We start from the raw sequence: 11,862 nt of genomic DNA, 5'->3' as shown, positions 1-11,862 counted from the left end.
ATGCAAATATAAAGGAAACTCAAATGAGCTCTAGGTGAAAAGAAATCATTGTTTCCTAGAGCATCTGTCTCATGCTGCAAATGAAGTAGCCAGCTGAATAGTCCTACCTAATTGGTGACAAAGGAATTAAGAATCACTGTAATAAAATTTAAGAATAAAAACAAGCTTGATTCCCTAGATAACTTTTGTATCATGTATGTTTTATACATACTTTGGTAACAAAATTTAAGGGTAACGAATTTTTTTTTTATACGTGCTTTGTCATTCCCAGCTAGAATCATTGTACCACCTTTCTAAGGGAAAAGTGATGTATATATTATTCATGAATTATAGAAAAAGAGTTCAATTCGAGAGCGTGGCTTACAACAACACTCCATAAGTCTACTTCTCTACCTAACATAGAATAGTGTTTTGCTCTCTTTTTCTGAAGAAGGAAAATTTTCAGCAATATCCTTGAGTTATCCAGCTTATCAAGCAAACTCCTTATAGGATGAAAATATCAATAACACCCCTTGGAAATCACAGTTAAATATTGATTTAAGCAAGTTAAACATTTCAGAAAGACAAGAATAACCTTGAATGAACCTTGCGCCCAACTCATTTCTTCATCTTCCTTTACTATCTGTAACTTTACATCTCCCATTCGTGAATTCTCACAAAGTTTGGAAGATATGGTTCAAGGATATTATTTTTTAACGTAAGATGTGGGGTAATATTGGAAACGGATAAACTAAAACTAATTGAGACGAAGATGTTAGTAACAAAATGTTCTAATAAATTGGGTAACTTAGGGAATAGCATTAATATTAATGGATAACTCCAGAGGTGGCAATAGAAACTTTCTTTCAAGAGAGGTTACGGTAAAGACCCCTTCCAAAATGGCTTTCTACCAAAAAACAAAAAAGACACCTTCCAAAAAAATAAAAAATAAAAAATATTCTCCAAGCGGACTTGTGTATTTATGAGGATCGAAAAATGATTTGAGACCTCAAGCAGTAAACGCCCAAAAAAAAAAAAGCAAATGACTAGCATGGTTGAATCCTTGTCCATGGTACATGGTACTAGAATTTTATTAATTATTAATATTATTATTTTAATGTTTTTATTTAGTAGTAGTGTTTGTGTAAGGGAGCTAGGTTATATTTATAGGGACGTCCAACATTGATTAGTGATGTAAATAGATCGGATTCGGATAAAATATAGTGACAATATCATGTTTGTATGCTATTATATTTGGACAGATTCACCTAACATCCTATTGAGTTTCAGATGGATCAGTTAGATTTGGATGATATTTAGATAATTATTCTTTCAAACACTGCCTATCCTAAACGAACATAAATGCAACTTGAGTAAAAGATTTCGACTACATAGTGATATCTTTACTATTTTATTGATGAGGGTTAGCATTGAAATTTTGGAATTTGATCAGGAACTTTTCTTTCTTCTACTCTTATTAAGACTTTGGTTTTGTTACAATTTTTCACTATTAATTTTTAACAGACGGAGTTGGGATTCTCTAGTTGTCGAGGTAGAGGTCTGTGCTCCCCTCACACTTCCTCAACATATATTTAGAGGGGGCCCACCTCTGAATTTTAACAAGATAAATCAAAGGTGGGACCCCCAGCGGGCCTCCTTAATGTGTAGTAAAAAAGTGCCAGGAGAGCATAGACATCTACCGTGATGAGTAGAGGATCTGAATTCTCCGAACGACTACTTTTATTATTTTGGAATCCGTGTCTACTAATCCTGACCCTTGAACCCACACCTTATTTGTAGCGTGGTTCACCTTCTCTTAGCCCTTTGCATGGAAGGCATTTGGATGCAACCAAGTTGCTGTTATATATGTTCCTATCACACCCAATGGTAGGTTTATTAATCTGAAATAACATCCAGTACTTGAAATCATTTGAAAATTCAAACACAAGGGCAAAGCTTGCTATACCATTCCACACCTAGTAAATCCTTCTCCCACTCCCTCTTTTGTCAAACTCCCATCTTCTTTCACCTCTGACAACAAACTTGCTGAACAAATAGTGCATAACTCTCATTAATTCATATCTACCCTAAACGAAACTATGAAGCACAGGAGAATATGAGTGAACATTTAAGAGATGGGAAAGTTTATGTATGTTCAATAACCCAATTTTGTTGAAGGGTAAGATGAATTAATGAAAGTAAAATGTTATCTGATTCTTTTACCCAAAAAAAAAAAAAAAGACTTATCCAATTCTTGAAAAATAGTAGAATAGAGGAATTAACATCTGCTTTGAAATACATGAAGCAAACCCATGTACATTAGGAATAGTCACCACAACTGCGAGGGGAAAAAATATGCCCTAGAAAGAGATGTGATTAAAAAATGATCCAAATGTTTAATTTCAAAACAAGATTAATAGTTATTGAACTTGAAGAAAATGGCGACCAAGATTGCTTTGCTTCGCTGTGAAGTAAGTTTAAAATTGAATAAAATAAGATAAGAAAAAGTAAACATATTTTTCCTGATAAAATTAATTATGATACTTTATTGAGTAGACAAAAAAAATTACAACAATAAAAATTGAGGAAAGAAGCCATTGATTTCGACCTTGAGAAAGAACTTCTATTGAGTAGACTATGGTAAAAATAAAGCAAATGAAATGATTAAATATTAAGCTATAAACATACATAGAGTGAGATTTACTCAATGAGTTGAAATTGTGGGAATGCTGCGCAACACAACTGACTCTATTGTAAGACCAGGTCCAAACCCTAGTAGCACACCCCATTCAAAGCCATCACCAGTTGTAGTTTTCCCTTCCTCCTTGGACTTCCTTCTCATCTCATCCATAATGAACAGTACTGTGGGGCTAGACATGTTACCGTATTCACTTAACACTTTCCTTGATGCTTTTAGCTTTTCTTCTTTTAGTCCAAGTGTCTTCTGGACAAGGTCCAATATTGCAGGCCCACCAGGGTGACTTACCCAAAAAATTGAGTTCCAATCTGTAATGCCCACTTTGCTGAATGCTTCTTCCAAGCATTTCCCAATGTTAGCGGCAATAGTTCTAGCCACATCCTTGGTTAGGCTGATTGTGAGACCAGCTTTGACGTAGGTGTCCAAAGAACCATTTCTTCCGAATCTGGGAGTATTCGGGTCCCTGCTGAGATGAGCTGGAATATTGGACGTTCGATTGAGGTGTCAGGGTCAGCACCAACTACCAAAGCTGCAGCACCGTCTGCAAAAATTGCCATCCCTAGTAGGGCATGTAAGTCTGTCTCATCGGGGCCTTTGAAGCCACTGATGGAGTTCAACTCTGAGCAAACAACGAGCACACGAGCCCCTTTATTATTCTCTGCAAGATCTTTGGCTACACGGAGCACCGAGCCACCACCATAGCATCCTAGATGGTACATCATCACACGTCGAACAGTTGGGGAAAGGCCAAGGAGTTTGATAAGCTGGAAGTCAACACCCGGTGCATCAACACCAGAAATGGTAGTGAATACGATGTGGGTGATCTTTGATTTTGGCTGCCCCCACTCGTTGATAGCTTTGGTTGCTGCTTCCATGGCCAGCTTAGGTACCTCAGTCACCATAATATCTTGACGTGTGTCAAGGGATGGAGCTTTTGGATCATAAAGTGAAGGATTCTCTGAGATCATTTCATCGGTGAGGTGGGTATGGCGTTTGATGATTGTGGAACTGTTACCTGTTTTGACAAGATCAAGAGAGTCATTTTCTGAGAAAATTGAAAATCAATTCTAGTGATGAGAAGATCATCGAATTTGCCATCATTTGAAGAAAATATATATATATTTTGCAGGAAACGATATAGAGTACTTACAAATACGTTTGAACTTCTCCTTCAACTCCGACTTGTGCTCACTCTTGGTGGTTCTGAAGTAGAAGTCTGGAAAATCAGTTTGGTACATGGTGTTGGATGGATTTGCAGTTCCAATAGCCAGAACCGTTGCTGGACCTTCAGCATGCTGAGCTTCATAGATGTATCCCTCCGATCCCATTGCTTGTCTTTTGCTTCGCTGTGAGGTGATCGAAAAAGGAATACTATGAAAATTGGAGAAAAGAATGACTATGAGTGATGATGAAGTTGCAGAGACAATGGATGTAGGTATTTATAGAGCAAGGATGGCTGAATAGATTGGAAAACAATCATTTCGTCATCAATAACCCAACTAACTTGAATAATTTACCTCTAAACATGTGAATATAACAAGGAGAACGATAATAATACAATTCTACAGCTAAGTCAAGGAGGCCTCGTGAGTTCGACGGGATTTCCAAAGCCCAGAATTTTGTGATATCATATTCTATTTTGGTGGGTGATGAGTATTATTGCCAAGTCAATTAAAAGAGGGAGGTGCAGTCAACAAAATGTAGCCAAATCTTTCTTTGTCTTTGAAAGGTGGGTTTATTTTTTAATTACATTGACCGTTGGAGGATATTACAAAGTTTGTGAAACAGTTTTAATTTAATTTTTCCTCAAAATAAGAAAACATTTTATCATATTAAGAAAAAAAATACACTTATAACTCCGAATGTAAGCAAAATTCTTAAATAGAGTTTCTTTTTGATGAAATTCACGATAATTTACTTAATTTCTTGTAGAAAGGTACCGTATACGGGTGGTAATAAAACCTTACTAGTCCAAACTGGTGCAATCTTGAACCCAACCAAAGTAAAACTTTCCATTTTAACCCAAAGGGCGGGTTTGGGTTACAAATTAACTGGCCCTAGCAAGTCAGATAAGATTCGATTTAACCCTTAGACCAACCTTGCCTGACCATATCCGAATAGTATTAATTCTGTTAAATTAGAATTATTTATAGTTTGAGTTTGAATAATTATTTAATCAAGTATCCCACATATATATATATATTAACCACCCCAAGGAATTATTTGGTTTTTGAAGACCAACACTTCACAAGTAACAAGTTAAAGAGCTTAAATTTTCTTTGGGCCACTAATCTAGATAAATCAGGGCTAATCCGATCCTATAAATGGACTAAGAAATTCCTAACATATAGGATTTGGGTTGGGGTTCTTAAGCTTCTGATAGGATCCGGTAGGGTTGGATGACTAATTAAGATATATTTTTCATCTGTCGCTCTCATTGAAAACGTCATGGACCCATTCATGGTCTGCCATTGAGTGATCCTTAGGCATCATTCATATAAAAAACTCTGAAAAAGAGTTTCAGTCAAGATGATGAAGTGCTAGGCAGGAGAGAATCCGGATCCAAGGTTTCTTTGGTTTTTCATCAGCAGAAGTTTTGTGGGGGTGATCTGTCCTTGACCATTGGAATTTCCGCACAACCAGCCAGTATGAAACAACCATGCAAACTCTCAGGAATCTTCACAGTAACCTCACTGGTCAAAGAATGATTTTGCCGTTTATATTGACTCCATCTCCCTCTGTTGACTGACTTCTCAAATACTACTTTAATTATAAGGATATGGGCTTTGGAAGTCTCGTCAAACTCCAATGGAGACTAGCAGCATCTTGAGATTAGGCGAGCAATTTTAAAATCTCAATAATATTGACTTTTAAATGAATTAGTCGATCAGGAACTAGCCCAAATATAGTGACCAATTCTTCGGTACGTTCCTTGATATACCACACATGTTAAGTAATAATTCAGTCTTAAGTATTAAAGAAATCCATCCAAACATCCATTCATTATAAATATATGCATTGGCACTGCAACTTCATCATCACCTGCTGTTTTGTTTTCAATCTTCTCTCTGGTCTTTCGTCTTTCACAGTAGTACTCCTCTTGCAATCGATCGCCTCACAGCAAAGCAAAAGACAAGCAATGGGATCGGAGGGATACATCTATGAAGCTCAGCATGCTGAAGGTCCAGCAACGGTTCTGGCAATTGGAACTGCAAATCCATCCAACACCATGTACCAAACTGATTTTCCAGACTTCTATTTCAGAACCACCAAGAGTGAGCACAAGTCTGAGTTGAAGGAGAAGTTCAAACGTATTTGTAAGTACCATGTATCATTTCCTGTAACATATATATATTTTCTTCAAATTATGGCAAATTCGATGATCTTCTCATCACTAGAATTGATTTTCAATTTTCTCAGAAAATGACTCTCTTGATTTTGTCAAAACAGGTAACAGTTCCACAATCATCAAACGCCATACCCACCTCACCGATGAAATGATCTCAGAGAATCCTTCACTTTATGATCCAAAAGCTCCATCCCTTGACACACGTCAAGATATTATGGTGACTGAGGTACCTAAGCTGGCCATGGAAGCAGCAACCAAAGCTATCAGCGAGTGGGGGCAGCCAAAATCAAAGATCACCCACATCGTATTCACTACCATTTCTGGTGTTGATGCACCGGGTGTTGACTTCCAGCTTATCAAACTCCTTGGCCTTTCCCCAACTGTTCGACGTGTGATGATGTACCATCTAGGATGCTATGGTGGTGGCTCGGTGCTCCGTGTAGCCAAAGATCTTGCAGAGAATAATAAAGGGGCTCGTGTGCTCGTTGTTTGCTCAGAGTTGAACTCCATCAGTGGCTTCAAAGGCCCCGATGAGACAGACTTACATGCCCTACTAGGGATGGCAATTTTTGCAGACGGTGCTGCAGCTTTGGTAGTTGGTGCTGACCCTGACACCTCAATCGAACGTCCAATATTCCAGCTCATCTCAGCAGGGACCCGAATACTCCCAGATTCAGAAGAAATGGTTGCTGGACACCTACGTCAAACTGGTCTCACAATCAGCCTAACCAAGGATGTGGCTAGAACTATTGCCGCTAACATTGGGAAATGCTTGGAAGAAGCATTCAGCAAAGTGGGCATTACAGATTGGAACTCCATTTTTTGGGTAAGTCACCCTGGTGGGCCTGCAATATTGGACCTTGTTCAGAAGACACTTGGACTGAAAGAAGACAAGCTAAAGGCATCAAGGAAAGTGTTAAGCGAATACGGTAACATGTCTAGCCCCACAGTACTGTTCATTCTGGATGAGATGAGAAGGAAGTCCAAGGAGGAAGGGAAAACTACAACTGGTGATGGCTTTGAATGGGGTGTGCTACTAGGGTTTGGACCTGGTCTTACAATAGAGTCAGTTGTGTTGCGCAGCATTCCTACAATTTCAATTCATTGAGTGAATCTCCCTCTATGTATGTTTATTGCTTAATATTTAATCATTTCATTTGCTTTATTTTTACCATAGTCTACTCAATAGAAGATGTCTCTCAAGGTCGAAATCAATGGCCTCTTTCCTCATTTTTTATTGTTGTATTTCTTTTTTTGTCTACTCAAAAAAAGTATCATATTGAATTTTATCAAGAAAAAGATATTTCATTTTTATCTTATTTTATTCAGTTTTAAATTTATTCCATAGCAAATCAAAGCAATCTTGCTAGCCATTTTCTTCCAGTTCAATAACTATTAGATCTTGTTTTGAAATGATACACATGGATCATTTTTGCATTACATCTCTTTCTAGGGCATTTTTTTCCTTCGCAGTTGTGGTGACTATTCCCGATCCACATGGGTTTGCTTCATGTATTTCAATGCATATGTTAATTCCTCTATTCTACATTTCTTTGCAATGGTTTATACCCAGCTTGATACCATAGTTTGATGCATTGGTTTTGACAATGGAGTCAATTTTTTTTTTTTGGGGGGGGGGGGGGGGGGTTAACACAAATAGATAACTTCTTACTTTCATGTAATGGGGGTAATCCATCTATCTAGTTTCATCTTTACCCTTCAACAAAATAGGGTTGTTGAACATACATAAACGCTGCCATCTATTAAATGTTCTCTTATAGTCTCATGTACTTCATAGTTTTGTTTATGGTAGATTATTTAATGAGAGGTATGCACTATTTGTTCAGCAGGTTTGTTGTCGGAAGTGAATGAAGATGGAGTTTGACAAAAGAGGGATTGGTAGAAGGATTTACTTGGTGTGGAATGGTATAGCATGCTTCGCCCTTGTGTTTGAATTTTCAAATGATTTCAAGTACTGGATGTTATTTTAGATTGATACACCTACCATTGGGTGCGGTAGGAACATATATAACTGCAACCTGGTTGCATCCAAAGGCCTTCCATGCCAATTCACAACTTTTCGCTCTGTTATTTCCAATATGCCAATTCACAACTTTTTGGTGTACTAGTGGCCAGGAAACCTCATAAAGCATGTTGAATCCTGGATGCACAATTTTATTTGGTTAGGAAGCATTGAATCTGTTTAAAAATTTCAGTTTAATGGGACTTTGTTTGTGCTCCAAAGAGTGAAGGGGTATTCGGTCTTTGTTGTCTACAAAATGTCAACTTCGCCTGCTTTTGTAGATTGGCATGGCATGTCAAGCATAAAGACTCTTTCTTCTCAAAATTTTGATAGGGAAATTGTTGGACTCTCACAGAAATTTGGGAACTTATGGGCAACGTTCTTCAATTATTCTTGGCGTGAAAAAAGTTTGGAACTTTGTTAATTAGAATGAGGAGTGGACGGTGGACGATGGAAGGTGTATAAATTTTTGGACAGATCGCTGATTGGGGGACTTTACTATTGTTGATCATGCTGGTTAATTTTCCTCATGATTTAGTGGACAACTTATCCCTTAAAGTGGCGGATTGTATTCATGATGGGCAATGGTGTTTACCTGTGGTGCAATCACCTGGGTTATAGGAGATACTGAAATTAGTGAATTTCACTCCTCTCCCTAATGATGATCAGTGTGATGTTTGCCACTGGAAAGGCAAAATTCATGGCAATTTTACTATCAAATCAGCTAGGGATTTGTACAGGAGAAAGGCAGTGACAGTGGACTAGGCAAATTTGATTTGGAAATCACCTTTGTTACCTAGGCAGCAGGTGTTATGTTGGCGTGTTTTTTAGGGGAAACTCTCTGTGGATGATGTGGTTATGACCAAAGGGATCCCCTTAGTTTCCCACTGCAGTTTGTGTTTGGGAGCTTCTGAGTATTTAAATCACCTATTTCTCTTTTGCCCGTTTCCACGCAGCTGTGGGGAGAGCTTGGCAAAGAGGTTTGGCAAGGTTTGGGTGGTTCAACCTTCACTTCAAGATAGCTATCAGAAGTGGAGACAACAAGCAAAATCCTTACCTTTAGGGGCTGCTTGGCTGAATGGGTGTTGTCTCCTCCTGTACTACTAGTGGTTTATCCGAAATAAATGTAGATTTGAGGAAGTGATGCTCTCTAAAGATTGGGTGATGCATCAAATTCTTTTCGATCTTTCCCATCATGATTATGTGATTGAAGGAAGGAAGGTCTCACAGACGTTTTTGCCCAATCAAGGGCGATAGGATTGATAATCACTATTAAGAGCTCTAGTTGTCCTTAAGAAATTTTCTGGATGCCACCATTTGTAGGGTGGGTTAAGCTTAATATAGATGGATGCTCCTTGGGTAATCTTGGAAAAGCTGGTGCAAGAGGAGTGTTTAGAGATGTGGCGGTGGTTGTTGTCTTCTTGGGGTTTAAAACCAATTTTGAAGCTGAAATAGAGGCCTTCATGCATGGTTTGAAATGGCCAAAAAGGATGGAGGTGCATGCAGCGGCTATGGGTTGAATGTGATTTAGTGGCTGTGGTGATATTAATATAACAAAGGAAAATCCCTTGGATCATCCTACAATGATGGAGAGGCCTAGAGTCATTCTTAGCCATCATTGTTTGCAAGATTTTCCATTGCTCTAGGGAAAATAATGAGGCTATTGATCTTGGCAAATAAGGCTGCCAGATTGGGAAATTTAGAGATTAATTAGCCTTGGACAACATCTATAAAGAGTGAATTGGATCTCGAGGCATCTGGACGCTCTTGGTTTAGATTCTAGTTTCTTTTCTGTTGCTTATCTGTGAGTAGAAATTTGTGAGGTTGGGTTTATTGGGGGCAACTCATGTTGCGGGTATGAGGTTTGGCTCCTTCTTGTATGATTAATATTGTACTTTTTATTTTTTAATATAAATGACCCTTTTAGCAGAAAAAAAATGCCTTCCATACAAAGGGCTAAGAGAAGTGGACCACCCTACAAATAAAGGTGTGGGTTCAAGGGTCAGGATTAGTAGACATAGATCCCGAAATAATAAAAGTAGTCGTTTTGATAATTAAGATCCTCTACTCGTCAAGGTAGATGTCTATGCTTTCCTTGCTCTTTTTTACCACACATTAAGAAGGAAGCCCGCTGGGGGTCCCACCTTTGATTTATCTTGTTAAAATTCAGAGGTGGGCCCCCTCCAAATATGTGCTCGGGAGGTGTGAGGGGAGCATGAACCTCTACCTCAACAACTAGAGAATTGCAACTCCGTCTCTACTGCCTCGCACAACAAGAGGACCTTCTTTGCCCAACCTCATCACCCAACAACTGAAAAGCCATGGACAAGGGTTCAATCAAGCTGACCATTTTACTTATTATCTTGGCCACTGCTTTAGGTTTCATCCCTCCCCCCCCCCCTTCTATATTTCATAATTTTGTTTTGAAAGTGATGAACTGATGAGACGCATGCCTTGTTTGCCACTAGATTAGTTTTCAAATGTGGATGTTGTAGGTCGAGTTCCAGCAGGGTCTGTCTCTGTCACATACAGATGGAGCAGGTTGAGTTCCAACACATCTATCGTTCTCAAATGTGCATGACAATGTAGTAGTGATGGCGAAGAGGACTAAAAGATATCCTTAACTGTACTTGTCTTTGGGACATTTTTTTATATGCTTTTGGCCCTGCCCATCCCAACTTAAACGCACCTAACCAACATTCGTTTGGATTAGCTAGTGTTCAAGCCTATGTAGACTCCTATGTTGTGTTAATTGAATAAGGAAATCAGAGTTTCTCCTTGTAATTTTCCTCCACAAGTGCTATTAATTAAGTAAACAAAAAAGGGCATTCGGAATGGTCAACTCTTGTTTTTTTAACACTCACTATTTCGTTTGGAAAGAACCGAACAACAAAATCTTTAAGAAGCTTAACCCCAATCTAGAAAGATTGTTGTTTAATATTTCAAGTTGGATCCAAGATCTAAACCTCAACACACATGATTCTTTAGGGATCACACATAGTGGGACACATATAATGATCTCTAAACCAAATATTTGTTTCTGTAAAAGTATGACTAACTTAAGTCAATTACCAATGTTGATGTGTACAGGGGGTACATAATGCAGTACTAGATAGCACTGGATGGAGTGTGGGACTATTTTGGAAAGGGCAGCTAAAGTGTCTCAGTACAGGAGGACTGAAGAAGGGATAGACCATGGAGGCTCTCTTAAGTGGGATGAAGGATGGAATAGATAAGCACAAGCCTACAATATCCAAGTAGAAGAGATATGGTGCAATGAAAAGGAATTGCTTGATATACACTCATTACAAAATCACAACAAATGGCCAATTTTGATAAATATATTCTGTAATAGTAAGGATCCTAACCTTAAACAATTTACTCAGACCACACTCTAGCAATGACTCACTTATATAGCATATATATATCCTCCATAGAGTATCAGAAGAAACTAGATGTAATAGATGCTACTAATCTGTGTACTTGCTATATTAAGTAATACTAATTTTTTTCAGTATAAAAAAAAAAAAAATACAACTCTACTTTTTATTTTTTATTCTTTTTGGGGATCTAGGTTCGTCAGGGCAGCTTAGGCGCTTGTGGACTACATTCTTTGAGGTAGCCTCTTTCACAGCCCGATTTTGCCAAATTGGAATGCAATCCTGGGAACACTTATCAATTTACTCCAAAATCAAACCAAAATCAAATTGTTTTTTTAATAATATCGACTATCTCGCTCATCCGAATCCGGGGCGGGGGGGGCCCCCCCCCACTCGTCACAAGAAACCAACAGGGTTAGACCAATGATAACAA

At 38.3% G+C, this 11,862-nt stretch overlaps 1 protein-coding gene and 1 pseudogene across 2 annotated transcripts; one reads left to right on the top strand and one right to left on the bottom strand.

Moving 5' to 3' along the window:
- Positions 1–2,484: 2,484 nt before the first annotated feature.
- On the bottom strand, positions 2,485–4,181 carry LOC149000468 (chalcone synthase-like; annotated as a pseudogene). The gene is made up of 2 exons (XR_016170684.1): positions 3,828–4,181; positions 2,485–3,692 (listed from the first exon to the last, which is right to left on the bottom strand). The product of XR_016170684.1 is annotated as a chalcone synthase-like (transcript).
- A 1,485-nt stretch (positions 4,182–5,666) lies between these two features.
- On the top strand, positions 5,667–7,359 carry LOC149000467 (chalcone synthase 2-like). Its single transcript, XM_089139561.1, has 2 exons — positions 5,667–5,994; positions 6,128–7,359. Exons 1-2 carry the CDS (start codon positions 5,691–5,693, stop codon positions 7,132–7,134), a joined length of 1,311 nt encoding a protein of 436 aa, XP_088995687.1. The 5' UTR covers positions 5,667–5,690; the 3' UTR covers positions 7,135–7,359.
- Positions 7,360–11,862: the final 4,503 nt, after the last annotated feature.

The sequence above is a fragment of the Hakea prostrata genome, chromosome 11 (genome assembly GCF_041222555.1).
Source record: "Hakea prostrata isolate BN-2017 chromosome 11, UWA_Hpros_2, whole genome shotgun sequence".
Taxonomy (NCBI): Eukaryota; Viridiplantae; Streptophyta; class Magnoliopsida; order Proteales; family Proteaceae; genus Hakea; species Hakea prostrata.
The sequence above is the reverse complement of the archived record's forward strand: the minus strand, read 5'-3'. Positions and strand labels throughout refer to the sequence as shown.

Excerpts from the sequence above, each read along its gene's own strand:
- LOC149000467 (XM_089139561.1), top strand. The coding sequence starts at position 5,691 with ATGCATTGGCACTGCAACTTCATCATCACCTGCTGTTTTGTTTTCAAT. Across the intron at positions 5,995-6,127 it reads GGAGAAGTTCAAACGTATTT|GTAACAGTTCCACAATCATC; the intron begins GTAAGTACCATG and ends TTGTCAAAACAG.